The sequence below is a fragment of the Pavona decussata genome, unplaced genomic scaffold (genome assembly GCF_977016875.1).
Source record: "Pavona decussata unplaced genomic scaffold, jaPavDecu1.1 SCAFFOLD_254, whole genome shotgun sequence".
Taxonomy (NCBI): domain Eukaryota; kingdom Metazoa; phylum Cnidaria; class Anthozoa; order Scleractinia; family Agariciidae; genus Pavona; species Pavona decussata.
In genome coordinates, this window is record NW_028145657.1 from 5,383,930 (window position 1) to 5,402,999 (window position 19,070).

The 19,070-nt window shown below is 36.4% G+C and overlaps 2 protein-coding genes across 2 annotated transcripts; one reads left to right on the forward strand and one right to left on the reverse strand.

Annotated features, from left to right (window-relative positions):
- Nucleotides 1-1,033: 1,033 nt before the first annotated feature.
- LOC146456764 (uncharacterized) lies at nt 1,034-13,605 on the forward strand. Its single transcript, XM_085092773.1, has 13 exons — nt 1,034-1,536; nt 2,272-2,361; nt 2,540-2,626; nt 3,080-3,128; nt 3,628-3,763; nt 4,319-4,387; nt 4,980-5,016; nt 6,057-6,140; nt 6,958-7,008; nt 7,694-7,770; nt 8,399-8,510; nt 9,342-9,417; nt 11,757-13,605. The coding sequence occupies exons 1-13, from the start codon at nt 1,165-1,167 to the stop codon at nt 13,139-13,141; spliced, it is 2,625 nt and encodes an 874-aa protein (XP_084948899.1). The 5' UTR covers nt 1,034-1,164; the 3' UTR covers nt 13,142-13,605.
- A 182-nt stretch (nt 13,606-13,787) lies between these two features.
- Nucleotides 13,788-18,969, reverse strand: LOC146456765 (progestin and adipoQ receptor family member 3-like). The gene is made up of 6 exons (XM_085092781.1): nt 18,576-18,969; nt 17,000-17,162; nt 16,253-16,405; nt 15,515-15,712; nt 14,988-15,078; nt 13,788-14,205 (listed from the first exon to the last, which is right to left on the reverse strand). The coding sequence occupies exons 1-6, from the start codon at nt 18,767-18,769 to the stop codon at nt 14,036-14,038; spliced, it is 969 nt and encodes a 322-aa protein (XP_084948907.1). The 5' UTR covers nt 18,770-18,969; the 3' UTR covers nt 13,788-14,035.
- Nucleotides 18,970-19,070: the final 101 nt, after the last annotated feature.

Genomic DNA, 19,070 nt, shown 5'->3' on the forward strand with positions numbered 1-19,070 from the left:
AACGTGGTATGAATAGTCTCAGGATGCTGCAGTGCTCTGGAAAGGGTTCAACGTAAAGCAGCACGGTTCTGCTCACAGAATTTTATAATAGATATGCTAGTGTTACGGACATGATTAAAGACCTGGGGTGGGCCACGCTGGAAACGAAGAGAAGGCTGTCTAGGTTAACACTCATGTATAAACTAACTCATGGTCTTATTGATATAGATAGCCGAGAATATTTTATTCAACACTCCGAGAGTCGCACGAGGGGAAGCCATCAATTTAAATTTTGCGTGCCAATGATACAAATAAAGACGTTTTTAAATTTTCGTTTTTCCCTAAAACTATAGCAGACTGGAACTGCCTCCCAGAGGCTAGGCCATTGTTTCGTCAACCTCTTTGGAAATTTTTAAACATAGGTTATTAGCTTTTCTTAAGTATATTAGTATATAGTTAAATATATAGTTTTCTTTATTTGACTTTTATATCATTATTTTATATATTGATATATCTGTATTTTATTCATTTGCTAATTTTATTTATTTTTACGGTTGGTGTGATGTCTGATGATTTTACCGACCAAATAACATGTAAACGTTGGATCAGATAAGGAAAAGAGACTTGAAGTTTGGCCGGGGGTCCTATTTGTGCAATAGTTAATTCTTATTTAAACATTTTATACATTTTAAAATTTTTCATTGTACAATAGTTAATTTCAATACTTATATCGTGTTTTTTAACTAGATCTGTCTATTATTATTATTATTATTATTATTATTATTATTATTATTATTATTATTATTATTATTATTATTATTATTATTATCATTATTCTGTCTATTATTATTAGATCTGTCTATCCTATTCAACGTGACGTGAATAAATGCCTCCTCTCTTTTATTAACAGTGAAAATTACCAATAGATTCATGCCATCGATTGTTGTCATCGTTCAATTTGTATCAACATGAAAAAGATATCGAAGAACGGCCTGAAACAGAAACTCGGTCTAAGTTAGTTCGGGGTCTTTCCAGCCTCCCCCCTCGCTCTTGCGTTTGGGGAAGTCTGGACTCTAATGGATTATACCAAATGGCGCGGAGCTTCGAACTTTGAACGTGTGAAGTGTGAAGTTAGAAGATGTGTATGCTGCAGTTCACGTAGTACTCAGCCTGAAAGCGTTCCAGATGGGCGTAAACCAACTTTGGAATATACTGGAACCAGTGAGAAAGAAGGAAAACCTCTCTACTCTACGCAATAAGACACTTTGTGTTGATTTGAGTTGTTGGATTTGCGAGGCGCGGTGTGCGAAGGGGCTGAAACAGAATGTAAGCAAACCACATCTTAGAAATCTGTTCTTTCGATTGCTTTATTTGACTCGGTTAGGAGTCAAGCTGGTATTTGTTGTGGATGGTGAACCACCTGAGCTAAAATGGGAGGCAATAACGAAGCGAATTCAAATCAGAAATGGCGGGCAAAAGTGGAGATCGAAGAATTCCCACAAAAATGGTTCGGGAGCAAGGGTTGGAAGATCACACTTTGCTGTCTGGGTCAGAGAGGTACGTTTGAGTTTACATCCGATCTGTTTTTTAATTGATCATTTTTTATTAATTTTTTTTTTTTTTGACGCGACGAGTTTAATATGACTTGGGGCTATAGCAAAAAAAAATTCAATTAAAGCTTACGTTTCAAACGTCAATAAAATGTGAGACGTTTACAAGTACGAACTTGGGCTAGCAGATTCAGTCATTCACTAAAGTCAGGGATGCTTACTTCTTAGCATCCTTGTGGCCAAACAGGGGGGGGGGGGGAGGGGGTGTTAAATTTTTTTCCAAAATTGTCCATCCCTTCAGCTTAGAGGCTTTTGGAAGACAGAGGTGGTAGCTGCTTTCCTCCAATCCTCAGAGATCCAGGGGTGGGCAGTCAGCCAGGGGATGAGGGAAATCATGTGAAGAATGTTTTCAAGAATAGGCAAAAAGGCTCCTTTGCCCTTTTGTCGTGCCATTTTCCCCATCCTCGGTGACCCAGGGGCAAATAGTTGAGTCACGAAGAAGTCAAAATGGGTAAGTTAACAAGCATGAATGAGCTTTCGTTTTGACTGAGTCCCCCTGACTCAACTATCTGCCCCTGGGTCTCCAAGGATGCATTATTTTCCCCTGCCCCTTAACTGACTCTCCCTGGGGTCTCCGAGGATACTCCCTTCAGAGGGCTGGCTATGAAACCAACACACCCTTCAGATACATTACAAATGGCTTATTCTTTCTCCTTGTGACTACAAGCTTTGCTCTTTTCAGTGCTGCAATCTCTTAAAGTTGTTGGGGATCCCATATGTTGAGAGTGCAGGAGAAGCAGAAGCACTCTGTGCCTGGCTTGATCTCCATCAGGTAAGGTTATTTACATCTGAATTCAGCTCCTTTCAAGAACACATGTATAAGTTCTTTCCAATTTTCTGATTGGAGCTTCATGAACGTCACTGGAAACATCCATGGAAACAAGAAACAATATTTTTTGCTTCATTCAGAAATATTGGGTTAGTCGTACTAAATTACAAATCAATTTTAGATTGTGGATGGCTGTATAACAAATGATGGTGATGCGTTTTTATATGGAGCAAGGACTGTGTACAAAGATTTGTGCATCAGTGGAAAGGTGGGTTTGTTTTGTGTGTCAGGTCATAAACAAGGATAATGGTGTTAGTAGTTCTTGTTCCATAACTGATTACTTCGAGGCAAGAAAAGCAAAGTATACTTTAATAGCCAACAAATGAATTGTATACAACAACAGTGAAGATAGTTGGATTTATAGAGATGATTAAGACTCAACAACATTGTGAGATGCTCATTGCATGCTTTGTAGTCGGCTACCTTTCTTACGGAGCAGCAACTTTTCCAAAGCTTAAAGGCAGCTCTTTTCTTGTCCTGTGGAATCCTCAAAAAGGACTAAATTTGAGCAGTATTCACCATCCATTATTACACTGTGTTAACTTAAGGTTTTTTGATCTCAACACAATGCTCATTTTGCTGTTTGAGCTACTAAAGGTCTACTTGTTGACAGAGCATATTTTGAGCATAATTTTACTTTCTGATTCATGCCTTTTAATAGGATGCATCAGTAGAATGCTACAAAATGGAGGAGATAGAGTCTCAGCTAAGTATGTTTAATTTAATTATGTTTAAGTTGCATAATCATATATTTTAATTATTATCTTTGCCAAGATTCAGTTAGATTTGTATATAAAGCTATTTCAATTAACGTTGTCGGATCAAAGCTATAAGACAAGACCTCAAGATTCTGTGGATTTTTTGTATGTATAAGTTCATCAAAATCAGCTATACCTTGTCCGTTCAGTGAAGATACACAATGGCGAGCCATTTGGATGAAAGAAATGTCTTATAGCTTTAAGCTTTGAACCAACAACATTAATTGAAATTGCTGTATACAGGCTGTAATTTGAAAACATGTGACAACAACACAACTGAATCAGGTGCCAGTCTGCTCAAGAAAAGAACACCCTGAATTTAGTGTTAAATGACCTTCATCAACCTGGACAGTCATGCTTACACATGTGATGAAAGGTTGTTTCTGTTCACGTATTCTCTGCTTCTTTTTATTGTTTCATATTGATGTTCCAATCTTGCAATATTTTGCAGATCTGAACAGGCAAAAGCTAGTGGCACTTGCAATTCTCCTTGGCTGTGATTACCTTCCTCAAGGAGTGTTAGGAGTGGGAAAAGAAAATGCCATGAAACTTATCAGAAATGTCAATCATGACAACTTAATTGACAGGTGATTCATGAACATTACAATAATAATTATTATTATGTATTGGTTTGATAATTGTTTGAATCACTAACAGGAACTTTCAATATTAATTATTCGTTTGGTGCATTCTTCTTGAACCATTTACAGTCAACTCCCTTTATTGCAGACACCCTCAGGACCGCGAGTTAGTGTCCTTAATAGCAAGAGTCGTTAATAGCGAAAGATTTTTTCAGTCAAACGTCTGTACTCTATTTTTGCTGGGAATTTAGCTGCTGTCCCTATTATCAGGGTGTCCGTAGTAGCAACGCGTCCACAAGGCAGGAGTTGACTGTATTAACTTATTTGCTTATCGTGGACCTTTTTTATACAATCATGTAAATGATGGCCAATAAATTATCCTTTTATGTTCATGATTTATGCGACCAGTACTTGCCTCCTTAGCATGTGAAAAATTCTGAAAAATTTTATCTTAAAATGAAGTTAGTATGGCTAATAAAATAGTTAGCCAACTTTGTGTAAAAAGGTCTATTTTACTTTTTGTATTGAAAGTTGTCTCTTGTAATTTTGTGTAAAATCAAGGTTTTATGAATGGACAAAGGTGACATGCCAAGAAGAAGACCTTTCAAGTGTGGAGAAGTCCATCAAATGGTAAAATATTACTCATCTACCAATTTGAGAGAACCCATTCCATAAGAAAAGTCAGTAAAAGATGATAACATTTGGTCTTTTCTTGTCCTATAAATAATACCTGATGGTCTTTTAAACTGAAGGCATGTAATTCAGGCCCTAAATCATGTTGGATTTTGGGTGATTTTTTTTCAGATTTTTCTCCTTTTTCATGTAGTCACAATCAGCAAAAAATCCCAGAATAACATTCACCATCTTGATTATAGAACCAGTCCACATCCCCCAAAATTGTTTGATTAGATGAAAAACAAAAAAATAAAAAAAAACAAACAAACAACAACAACAACAACAACAACAGCAGCAACAACAATTTTGCAAAATGTGTCTTGCATGTTCACCTTTCTTGCAGCAAATTGTTCAATTTTTTGGATAAGAGAGAAACATAGAGTGACACTCCATTCATCCATATTTCAAACCTGATCCCTTCAACTCAAGATTTTGTTCCACTGATTGACCCCATTTCAAAAATTTGACAATTTACGCATTCTTCTGGTAGAATTCTGTTCACTAGCATTTTTTATTCACCTAATTTTAATTTTTTTTTAACTTACAGCAAAGCACTAAAAGACAAGAACTTTCCACATCATAAGGTCAGACTCTCCTTAAAAAAATAATTTAATAATGCCTAACGATGTGATAATTAGCATAATTATAATCACAAAATGAATGATCAGGGGCAACATGTAAAATGTGTAGAGCCCTCAAGTATCAATAAATTATTAATAATTATAGTAATTTAATATTCAGGTTAATTTTTAATTTGTAAGTCTTATTTAAATTGTAAGTCTGAGTTTTATACAGTATGCATAACTTAATAAATTCAAGCATTTATTTCCAATATTATTTTAATAAGAGGTATGAATGAATGGAATGTGTATCATATTGCGGTGCTACATACTGTCGGACAAGCGTAAGACAGTAAAGGGAAATTGACTCATGGGGAGGCATGGATAATAAGGCGTCAAAAAAGAGAGCCTTCTCTATAGGACATGAGCTGTTACCTACCAGTATTATGGACCAATAACAGCACCTGCACTTGCTCATGTCCACATAAATCTTGTGTTGAATTCTAGGTTGATTTTTTGTTTTGCTCAAGTCAGTGCCTGAATTTCTCATGTGGTCTTTAATTTATTAATAAAAGAACATTGGTCTGTCAGTGTTTTTTCTTTTTATGCTCAATAGGGCCTGTTCATCCCCTCTCGATCGCTGGTTCAATAATTTGGCCTTGTTTTTCTCAAAAACTGAGCATAAGTTACTAAAAAGTACAGACAGATGTGCGCTGGATTTTTAAAAGACCACACACAAACATTCAGACCCTTTTGAGCAAAAGGAAAAATCAACCGGAAATTCAACACAAAATGGTTGCTTTATCCCTTGAATTATCATATTCATTGAGGTCTGGAGACTGTTGTGAGTGTGTGTCCCAGCTTCTTAGACAAAAAAAACAACAACAAAGCATTTGATGTCTTTAGTAAATTTAATTGTATACAGTAATAATATATAAATAGGAAAACATCCGTTGAGCAAGCTGCTTCTGTCAAAAATTGACAGCCTGGTCATAGACATCATCATTGATCAAGGCTCATGGTTATCAGACAGTTTATTTTTACTGCTTTTTTATGATTCACAGGTGATTCAAGAGTTTTTGGCTCGCAATGTAGTCCCTCAGCAAGTGTCTCTAAAGATTGTGAACCCAGATCTACAGGGACTGCAGGTATAAAGATTACGTGAGATGTAGTGTGTCATACCATTCTTACTTCATAAGCTAGTATAGACAATAGGTCTCTGTGCATCATGGCAGTGTGACACCTGTGAAATTTATGAAGGCACGCAATAATATAATAATATTATGCCATGGGATTTGTAAGGTAATTAAAATGGTACAGTCTGTCAAAACATTAACACGGCTCTCTCTTTGGAAAAACTGGTTTGAACCATGCTGGATTCTTGCTGTAAGGCCAAAAATTTACACATGGAAATAATGTTTGAAAGTGTTGTCACAAGCAACAAACTTAAACAGCACAAGCTCCGGCAAGTGAACAGATGCGAAATGAATTGGCACAAACATGTGAGCTGTAAGAACCCAGGGGCCCCTGCAAAGTAGGGTGGCCGCCCCGCATGTCCCAGCCATGCGGGCACCGCTGACCAGCACTTGCCTCGATTTTAACTTTGCCTAAATTACATTTAGCCACATTTAAATTGAAAGAAAATCTAGATAACACACAGAAACAAAGTGAGTGAGCTGGCACTGCTGAGTAAAAACATGAGACACCAGAAATTAATCAAAAGCTCTTGATTAATGTATCTAGTATTAATAAATTTGAATGAATTACTAAGAACAATTTTTGGGCTTGCCTTAAGTTTCACTCAATAACTAGGTGTCATCTGCAGTAATAATATAATTTATTAATATTGGCCTTGATATTCCCCATATCATGGAAAAAGTCATATCCAATATTAAATGATTGTTTATTAACATTTTTAAATATTAAAAGTTGTGAGTGACTCTTTTCTGATTCACTCATTCAAAGGATTTTTGTTTGAAGAATTTGGATTGGCCAGAAGACTATACTAGAGACAAGGTTTGAATCACAATAAAAGTATAATAAGTTATTATGCCATGAAATAATAATTTGCAGGCTGGGCTCAATTTGTGGTATGGTGAAAATCCACACTACAAGTCAGAAAATTTAGGATAATAATAATATAATGATTTGTTAATTATTATATGGATCCAAATTTTGATAAATTATGAAATACTTATACTGCAAGCAAAAACAGGGCAAGTCTGGTCCCATTTGGATTTCTTGGTCAAAAAATATCAAATGAATGGCTTATTATTCTTTCAAGAAAATGTTCATGTGCAGTCAAAGATGATCAAATCAAATTGTATGCAATAGTACTTACTTATAGGTGTTAACAGATATGTGATCAGTGTGTTGGGTATATGGGGTATAAAATCAATGTGAGTGGATCGACAGGCTGGTTGTAACATAATATATACTGTCCCTAACTTTATTCACGTATCTCTATATCTCATCCTAGCCTGTGAACTACAACTATTAGCTTGCCTCAAACTAAGCCTGCTTTCAAGCTAATCTTATTTTCTGGTTGTAAACCAGTTGGGTATGAACTAAATCAATTACATGTAATTTTTTTTAATTAATGGTTTTATGAAAATGCAGCTGGGATACTGCTAGCACATTATTTTGTTGTGTACATTTGCTTTAATAATGCTCAGCTAATGAGTCGTATCTATCATTAAAGGTTCTGCTACTGATCACTTACTGGCAAATGACATCATCGCTACAACATCGTACAACAACACTTGTTCAGCCTAAAAGGTTAGATTTCTAAATTGGTTAACGTTTAAATAAATTATTCAATATGTCCACCAATTACAGGCAACTAGATTCTGGTTGGATTGTAAAATTATGAAAAATGCCTATAATTCTGGAGGATCCCGGTCTGTTGAAAATTTCTGGGGGAATGGAATTCTGTCAAGAGGTATTCTAGTTTTCCTGGTTTGGAAGTCCTGAATGCAATTGTCTGCTCCATTTACATGTTTCATATCATTGTACCACTTCCAAGCTTAAAAGTTGGCATTCATGATCATGTGAGATTTCATCTGAACCAAAATAGCCATTTCTTCAGGGTAAGGTACTATGGAAACAATATCTTCAATAAGATTGATTGTATTACTGACCATGTACATTTTGGGGTCAGCCGTCTATTCCACTGTACTTGCTTCAAAATGGAATAAAGCCAAGATTGATGCGGGTTTTTTTTCTAGAATGTGATTAGAAAGAACTTAATGTTTTCTTAGCAGCTCACTAGTTTACTTAGCAGCTGAGCCTCCAAGATTTCCCCAATTTTATTTAAAAGTTTTGAATAGAACCTGCAATGTTAAATACATGTACACTAAATGAATAATATTCAAAATAATTATGAAATTTTTACTTAAATTAATAGAATAGTGAAAGCTCGCATCCAGCAGAAGGTGGAATGTTATGAAGTTGAATGGCAAAATGTTGAATTAGGTGAAACATGTCCTGCCAGTTTTGTGACTGTTGAAACCAGAGAGGTAAGCAGAAGTGATCATCTCTTGCCATTTTAAGTAACAAAATAAAAGATTATTATTAATAATAATAAATGCGTTTGACGTCTGTGTCTGGATGCTGTGCGATTTCAGGGTTTGGGCGCCATCTTGGACTGGCTGACCACTTGCCTTGATTTCATGTGAGAGGTTTGAATCCCACTGGCTAAGTAAAGTCCTGTGGATTGACTTGCTTTGGTCTGGATGCCATGAGATCAAATGCACTTTACTAATACTAATCCATGATTATTACTAGACAAAGTTTAAAAATAGTGTGGTTTTTGGTTGGTGAGTGGCAATGAATGTTTGGTTTTGTAAACTAAGTTGATATTGGTTCTGAATCTCTACTCCTTATTACTTCATGCTGGGTATCTAATAATGGGCTTTAAAGTATCCCATCCATTAAGGGGGGGGGGGGGTTACTGGACGGTGTAGTAATTCTCCTGGTTCCTCGGATTAATGGTAATAATGGTAATGCATTTATATATACAACACATTTCACATAGTCTCATGGCCGTTTATTATTCTTCTGTGGGGTGAGATTGGACGTCAGCATGTTAAGGCGCAACTGAATTCTGTGACGAATTAACTTGCAATCCAGAGGGGAATAGCAGTAATTTTAACCAACTGGCATCTAACCCAGTTTAAATTAGAATATACTCAAATATTTTTATGACCTGTCTCAAACCTCACAATCAACCATGTAATAAAAAGCTGTTGGAAGTGGTTAATTCCAAAAGAGTCACATATTTCTAAAAGGGAATTCATTTTAACCAAATATCTTCAGTTTGACATTATGTTGCTTCACGTTCTTGCTAGATCTTCAATCAGGTTTATCCTGATCTTGTGGAAGAGTTCAACAATGCAGAGGAAGCAAAACTGTCTAAAAAGCCAAGTAAGCCTAGCTTGTGAAGCTTTAAAAAATAGTTTCAAACTATGTATCTTTTAAAGCTTCCTTTTTAAAGATTTTATTTACTGTTGATTTTTTTTAAGATTTGTATCAATTTTTGTTCACCACCCACGTAATAGTCATCAAGGGTACTTAAATCTCATCGCAATTGTTGGTTGTTTTGAGCTGGCAGTATCTGTGTTTTTTCTCTGGTGTTTGTAATGAATTAAAATTATTGGAATCATTATCATGTCACCTGGTAATGGCAATCAAGAAAATGACGCCTATGAAGAGAAATTGGCTTGATTTATTAATGCATACCGTGTAGCACGAAAATTTTGCGGGAGTTTTATTTTGCGGATTGGCGATTTTTTGTGGTTTTACGGGAACAAATTTTTGCGGTTCGAGAAGACTGAAATTTCTACTGGGAACTAATTTTTGCGATGCTCTGGCTCAAACAGCAGAATAATTATTTAAGTGGAAGAAACCTGAATATTTTCAACTTTTATTGGACGGTCAATTGAGTCACAGTTCTAGTTACATATTGGAGACATATCACTGTGATACCTTACTGCGTAAAGGGAATGAACAACAACAAAACAAAAAGCCTACCCCTACCATGCACAGCCAAACACTGTTTCGTTAATATGGTTTACCACGACCGGTATTACCGTATAAAATTTTATAAGAAAGCAGTATAAATTTTTGAATTACCGTAGCTGAAACCTTTCTAGGCATTCAGAGGGGCTTTCAGCCAGTATACAACTTTGAGACCTAACTGGGAGCGGCCTGCTAACTGTGCCCTATTGTAACGCAATGATACAGACTCAGTCGATAATAATAACATTCTTGTTTAGTTAGTGAACTTCTACACTTCTGTGCAGGCCGCCACGGATGTGCCACTAGAACACGGTTGGTCTGCTGCACGATTCAAGTCTGTCCGTTCATTCAGATGATCCATTCATGACAATCTAATGTACTTAATTGCTTTACTCTTGACAGCTCTAGTTGCGTTTTCCAAGGAAAAATCAAGTTAATGTTCTTGTTTAAGTTCAATGTATATCGCTACAGTGGCATAAGTCTATTAAAAGCGGAGTTTTAAATTTGACTGAAGGGAGTTAATTTTTGCGGCGTTTTATTTTGCGGGTGTTTTTTTCGGCGGGAACTAATTTTTGCGGATCGAGGCCAACCGCAAAATTCGCAAATATAAGAACCCGCAAAATTTTCATGCTACACGGTAGTCCAAAACATAAACCGAGAAGTGAATATGAAGACCAGCAAAAGGATCGTGTGCAGTCATTATTTACTCTGAGTGTGAAGACTCTGTTAACACTACAGTGTTCATGTACCATAGTGGAACTTAGTTGAATGTGTACTTCCAGAAAAGGAAGGAAGTATGGCATGTTAACCAGTTACTGACACCAAACCTCATGCAAAAATAATCCCAGTGGCTGTCACCACCCCCCCCCCCCCTGGAGTGAGGGAGGGAGAGTAGGGTCAGGAGATATCGATGCTGAGAATGAGTTTAACTGTGGCTGATATGTAGCTTCAATCATGAGTGACCACTTCAAAGTGATATGATCAGCTTAAGCCTAAAGCTAATGATCAAACCCAATGTTATCAGCTCTTCAATGTGAATGTTGTATTACAGTTACATCTAGGGATTAAAAATTATTTCTGTCAGCAAAATAATGAAAGTCCAATAACTATTAATAGCGGTTAAACTACGGTACTCTTATCAGCTTGGATAAGATTGCACTGTCCAATAATTGATTTTAAAAGTCCTCACTTGCTGTATAGCTGTGACTTCCAAAAATGTGAATAATGCAAGGCTGTGACAAAAACCAGTGGTAGTGATGTATTCTTTGGCTGACTCAAAAGCTGGACAAAAATATTGCCATATTTTTGATAATATGTATTTTGGTATTTATTAGTTTTTTTGTTAAGAAGACATGCCACTCATTATTAGATAACTGTCATCTAAAACTAACAATAACATAAATTTGGTACAATTCTATTTGTCAGTTCTGAATGTATGATCACTTTGCTAGTCTAGCAGTTGTCTTCTGACATCTGGAGTAACCTCCTAGTACATATGCAGGTGTCCTTTGGCTTCAGAACCCAACAGCAAAGCAGACTTAAACAAAACATCTTTGAGGGGAAAAGGTGTATGACATGACTAAATCTCTGCACAAAATGAAGAGGCTAGCACTTGAACTATTTAAATTTCTGTTCATTATGTGGCTAAATAATGTCGCATTGGCTGAATGAATGTGGCCCAAAATATTGATTAGTAATTTACTCATTCCTTGATATCTGACCAGTCTGATTGTAATTTATTGCAGAGAAGAAAAAAGCTTACAAGGAATCAAAGTCTGATGGCAGTGAAACTGAAATGGACGTACTGTCACAGCAGATGAAAGATTTAAGTGTGTGTCAGCCTTCTGAACATTGCCATCTACCTGTAGTACAGAATGAAAAATCTCTAGCAGGCAAAAACTGCGAGGATGAATCTCTCCAGGACATCATTGACTCAATACTTCCATCCTCCATTGATCACCAGTCAAATTCGGAGGACAGTTTTAGTCCAAGTACAAGAATGAATGATGCCTATGGCAATTTCTTAGCTGCTGGTCCAGCACTACCAGGCATTGATAGTGATAACGGCAACGATGATGATGATGATGATGGTGATAAGCATGATTGTGGTAATGATAATGATGATGATAACTGGAGTGACATTGCTTTTGATTTCATGCCTTTAAAGATGGATATTACGGCAGCCACTGTGAATCACAACCAACAATGTGAATTTCATGAAGAGGATGCTGAGAAAACCGCCAAAGTTAATCAAGTCATGTTAGGCTGTTGTGACGATGATGATGATGATTATGAAGGTTATGACAAGGGGTTTAACATTAACAACAATAAGCGACTGACATCATGTGGAGCACAGACACGTGAAATGAAACTAATTGTTGTTATAGATTCAAGTGACGATGATGACAATGAAAGTAATGGTTTTGGAGAAGCGCCTGTTTTGAAACAGAGTTTGAAAACACCAAATACAAAAGCCTCACTAAATGATGTTGATATGAGTGCAATCTTTGGATCTAGTGACCTTTGGTCCAGTGATAATGATGATGAAGAGGCAAAAGGTGGGCATGATCACGGAAAAACATCTTTCATTATGAATCACTCCAAGATAACAACAGTTAACACTGCCAGACAGACAGCAAAATGTTTGGGTAAATCAAAGGCTAATTACTCTGAGAAATTAATGATAGATGTAAACCAAAGTTTGCCTTGTGACACTGGCGTCACTTGTTCCATAACCTCAGAGCTTGAAGAAAATGGTGGAAGAAATGTGATTAAAAACCGTCTGTCAAATGTTTCCTCTACAAAATTGAAAATCCTCTCATGCAAAGATGACGGCAACATCAGCAAGGAGCCAGGTAGGAAAACACGCCGCAAAGAACCCTGCAAGTTCCCTGTGCTACATTCGGATAACAGTTCTCTAAAGACGACACAGTGTGAGGGTGCCAGTGATGTCCACACTGTGGAGAGTTCTGAAATTCTACAGCAACAAGAATCCTGTAAAGAAAATGTCAATTCCCCTTTTGATGATTACATGCCTGCCCCACTGTTTAAAAGACTTGGAAAGAATTTCAGTGGAAAACACCGGTTGGCTAGTCTTCGTTCAATATCTACCACAATAGATGACATCTAAGTGCACAGTTTCAAGTATTCTAGGTTTCCAAAACAACTGGGTACTGTTTAATTCTTAAATTTGTGCCATTAATTTCTTGAACTAGTGCGCTTTTTTAATCAATACTGCTGTGGTTTCATTGAATTTGGGTTAGCCACCGACGCCTGACCATCAAGGAGAAGTTAGAAATATTTAATCCATTTTAATTTTCTGCCAAACAAGGATAAACACTGTCCAAAATTCAAGCCAGTTTATTGATGTTGAAAAAAATATATAATTATATTATATATATATCAAAGTTGAAAATTATTACAGTGCCTGGGGCACTTGTGAAAGTATGGTATACCTTCTGGTAGAGTGAAAATATACAGTTTCGTGTTGTGACAATAAGCAGGTTAATAGTGATTTGAATGCAACTGAGTAGTTTAAACTCCAGTATTAAAATGCAAAAGATCTAACAGCAGTAAGTTGCAAGTAGCAGCTCTTGAACTAATAAAGAAGACTTCAGAAAATCATTTGCTCAGCAAATTCTATGAACGACTTCTGACTCCACACAATGAGGAATTTCATGCTTTCTTTGTCAATTCACTGGATTCACCGAATGATTTACAAATTACATAGAGTGCATCACTAGGTACTGCATTAATAATTATTTAATAATTATGTAAAAAAAAAACAACAACAACAAAACATCAAAATTCAGAGAGTGATCCATTAAGAAACAAAGCCAACATTGCAGGGGATTGAATTCAAAACCAACTGTGGCTTAATGTAGGGCTGAGGTATAAATGGGTGAACATGTCAGTTACTTCAACAACCTCAGAACCAACAAAAATATAACAGTTATGAAAGGGATGCCACGTAAAACTTAGGAAGTGTTTTTTTCAAGGTTGCTTTAATTTACTTTAGCAGACACTATAAATAGTCAGAGGGAATTTCAGAAGAATCCAGTTCACTGTAGGGTGAGCACTTGTACTTGAGTCTATACTTCATGTAGATGACATTGGATCTGTACCACCAGTAGTACGCTAGTACAATAAACAAATGCCACCACTGATGACTGGAACCCACATAGTTCAGTTTACCTGCCAAGAGATTTAAAATAATGAATATAGGATGTATAAAGGTTCTATTACATTTTTGTGATTATGCTTTCTTTTGACTGTCTCTCAGTTGTTTCATTTCCGTGCAACACTAAAAATGTATAGGTGAAACATTTCTGATGGTGTTTGTTTTATCAAGCTACTAACTAGCCAGTAACCCTTTCCTCGCTAGCCATGCCCAAAAGCAAATGTCTCTAATTTTCTGGACTCCTGAGGAATAGAGTCCTAAAGTGATGACATCACAAAAACTAAATTTATGAAATTATGGGAATTGCTAGTATATTCGGAACGAGCATGATGAAAGATGCCTACTTGCCAAAAATCAGCATCTTATTAGCTCTGTTATGCCCCGATGACTCCATACAAATCCTTCTCATTTTGTCGCAGTTCCGAACGTTAAGAACTGAGACAAAAATTAGAAGGATTTGTGTGGAGTCATCGAGGCATAATACCTTTCATCATGCTCTTTCCGAATGTTCAAAAATTCAAATATTTGTGACATCACACTTTGGGACTATATCTGCATGGAACATTGGGGTGGGAGGGGGGGTTGCTGGGTGTTGAAGTTTTGAATTGATCAGCAGATTACTGGCAAACTATGCTCAAGGTAACACCATTGAGGAAGGATATAAGATAGGCAAACACCTACTGTAGTTACTTGAGCAAAAACAAGCAGATAAATAAAGAATTCCTTGAGTTGCCACAATACCAAAGAAATATTATTATTGAATATTGGAAAGTTGAAGTTTGTTGCTGAAAGTTACCTGGAAAGTATCTTTCAGGTATTTTTAGCGCATAAAATCCTAATGCAAGTATTCCAAGCAAATACATCACAACCACCTTTGGAATAAATAGCTGAAAATAGAAAAAAAAGGAAACAAACTTCAAGCTAAGATACAACAAATCAGTTTGGCTTGGTTCAAATGTTGAACTTTACATGTACTGAACCTAATGTAAACAAGGAAAGGCTTTAATATTTTGTTTTCGCTAATTTGCAAATTAGGCTCTGTCACACATGTATAGTTTAAAGTTTGAACAGGGCCTTATTTTAGTCAGTTCTGACTATAAGATAAGCTTTTACGTGATGCAGTTGCCAAAGTTAATGACCCTAGCACATTTTAAAAACACACTTAAAACCATAGGATGTGTAATTTATTTGGGACAAACAAGTAACTTTATAATTTTTATGCAATAAAAATGTGGATGTACTTAATTTGGATATTCCAGATAGCACATTTGTCAAAATAACCTGGATGCTCTTGAGGTCAGCTCATGATAAGCTGGCACATACCTTCACACTGTAGTCAGTCCAACCCCCAAGAAGCAGGAACCAGTGAAGTGACGGACCAACACCATACGCTACCAAACTACAGAACAACAGTAGTCTCCTTGAAGCCCAACGAGATGTCAGGAATGAAGGGTGAAATTGAAATGCTAGTGAAATAAAAGTTATGAGAGCCACGCCACCCAGGTACAGGCCTTGCCAAGTCTGAAAACAACAATGCCATTATAACAATTTCATTGTTAGTTTTTAAAGGAAAAAACATGAACAGAGTGTAATTATTTTTTTAAGTTACCAGTGCCAATTCAACCATGCTTTTATGATCTTGTGTGGGATGAGGTGCCTCTCCATTTGAAGATTTCTTGGTTCACCACATACAGCACTTGCTAAGAGTCCCACAGAATCATAATTTAATGCTATAGAGTCCTAAAGTGATGATGTCATAAAAACTAAATTTATGACATGGGATTTTTTCATACGATTGGAAAGAGCATGATGAAAAGTGCCTACTTGCCAAAAATCAGCATCTTATTGCGATTTGGGGTCGAGATATTAGCTCTGTTATGCCCCGATGACTCCATTCAAATCCTAATTTTTCCTCAGTTCCAAACGTTTGGAATCTGCCATCTGCCATGGGAGACATTAAGATGGTGTCCTATTGTAAATTTATTTTATCTCCTTTTACAAATCTTAACAAGAACTCTGAATGATACAGTACCCACAGTACAGTGTAGTCATTAAACATACCTCATGGCAGTAAAATGCATAATATACAGCGGGAATGTAGCAGGCACAAAGACCAAGTGATATACCAGCCAGATCCAGCGACAACCACAGGTGAAAAACTTTTTCAGAGTGACAACAAAATAAGTGATAACAGGCTGAAAAGAACATGGAAATCTGAAAGACAAGAGCATCAGATGAGGTATTTAGTGAAGATGAAAATCCATGTTTAAACATCTTCACAATAAATTATTGCAAATGCTTAATTTCTCAAATCTATTATAACTACTATATACATGCAAATATAATTTATTTTATACTGAAGTAATGTCTGTTGGTACTGAAATTTCATCTACTTCTTCCTCTTGTTTCTATCTTTATCAGTTGTAACATACATGTATTCCATCGTTAACACATCGTAAGAGACTTCCTGTCCAAATGTGCTTTGCATGCATGGGTTGGTATCCCATCCTTGTTGCCTCTACAACATATTCCATCAACAATACACCATAATAGGATGACACATCTAAAAGCCAACTGACTGCCTACTTTCCCCATGATGACAGCTTAAAGAGATGCAAACTTTAAGATAAATGACAGCCCTGTTACATTCGACCATAAAAAACTTTTTCTACACATCTCTTAGGAATTAAATATTCATACTTAGCACACTTTTTTCAAAGTTGTCACTATACCAAAATTAAAAGTGAATTTAAAAAGAAAACAATTTCAATTGGAAATATATTTTATAGGTAGAGTCTTCATTCTCACCATGTAGCCTATCAGTAATGAGGTCAGCACAACGTGATCAGAGAATGTCCCACCGTTTTCTGGAATTCTGACGAAGTTGTTAAGGAGGAGGAGATAGAAGAAGTAGAAGAATCCAACTAAATGAGACCAGATGTTGATGGATTCATTGGATAGCACAAACAAACTAAAACAATAAAAATAAAGGTTAATTTTTTCTTACTAAGTTTTTAATACTGACAAATAATATTATTTTATGCTTTACTTAATTTGGTTTGCACAGCTTTTAGCAAGAAGTGATGAACCAATTATTATTAGTTATGAAGCGTTTTGCTTAAAAAGAAATCCAGCTAATAATTGATGGTTTGCATGTGACGTCATTGGTGGCCACGTTGGTGAACAGTAACAATGAGATTTTTCTCCTCTGGGGGTTAACTTCCATTTTAAAACCACCCTGATCAATCACAACAGACGAACAGAGCCTCAGGAACCAATCAGAATTGTAAGCTGCAAATACATGTCACTGCGATAATGCACAGGTTCAATATGCTTGAACAGGTGATGATTGGTTCTTGTTCTCACTGGTTGAGAAAGTGGCACACATTTTGCAAACCAATCACAAAAAGTGTAGTTTAAAAAAATTATCCTTGACATGATCAGTTGAAAGAACTTTTGATAGTAGTATGTAAAACTTTGTACTGTTAGTATGTAAAAAAGGGACCTTCACTGTCTAATGTTAAATGGTAAAATAATTAACAATTTCCTGTATTGGATGAGGTTGAGCAAAATATTGTGATTTATCAGTGGCGAGCAGATCAATTATTCGCTGAAGCCTAATTGATCTGCCAGACACTGACAAATTACAATATTTTGCGATAACCGAGTTCAATAATAATAATTATTTAATAATTATTGTGTTATCATTCTAACACCGAGTTTGTATTGTTACCTTCATAATTATTTTCGGGAAGCAGGAAGTTCGCTGCCTTGCAGGAGTAATGGCAGAAATTGATTGGTTTCCTTCTCAGAAACCCCCCGAACCAAGGCCAAGGAGTTGAACCCGGTGCTACCGAGAAACAACGCCAGATAGTGGTCAGAACAGGACTAAAACCCGGGACCTTTGGATTTCAAGTCAGGTGCCCTAACCACTCGACCATGCTACACTCTTGGACATTATTCATTGTGCTGTTAGTATTGGCATGTACATGTAGCTACAACATCAACCATGCAGGGAGTGTTCATGTCTATTTCTCTTTCTTTAAATATGCACCTGCATATTTAGCTCTTTTAAGTAATTTCTCTAGAAGGGTTTTTAACAGATAACGTTATTCAGTGGTGACAGCATGGCACACAAGAGTGTAAGCTTGTTTTCTAGAAGGATTAAGAGTCATTGATTCAAGTACACGTACGCATGCCTTGCATCTGATAGCTTGTAAAGCTCTATGGCCATGACTTTTCTTTCTTTGTTCAGATATGGAAGTCAACTTCAACTAGTGAACATAGCAATGAAGTCAACTAACATTTCTGTATGTAGACCCCACGCTTGTCCATCAAGCTTCAGCTTGCTACATAGATTCTAAGGGATTTCAAAGGCTCTTACCTTTTTACACAAAGCCTAAAAGATAAGAATGCTCTGTATCCAGAAGTAACATACGGGTTTCCTCGAAGAAAATACGGTGTATCGTGATAATCATAGAGTTTTACGGTTTTCGATTCCAGAAGAAAAGGGCTTTTTGTGTCCGTTTTAAAACCTCTCTCGCTTAGCTGTATCTGAACACTTCGTAAATCATGCATGATGTCTTTCGGTGTCTTTCGCTTTCAAACTGCTTTTCCAAAATCTTGTGGATCAATGGATCATCCGTAAAGCTGATGATAGTAAAAATCTGTCAAATTGTGCCTTTCTGTGTTCCCTTGTGTTTTGTTGTTGTTGTTTTGTTTTGAAAGAAAAATCTGTCATTGAAAAGTTGACCACACACGGTAAAGAAGGAAGTCAGGCGGGTCAGTACTTCATGTAAGATTGCCATATACACTTTCTTCCCGTGACTGTTTTCGAGCCCGTTTCTCACCAAATTTGGTCATGATCTCCAAATATAGA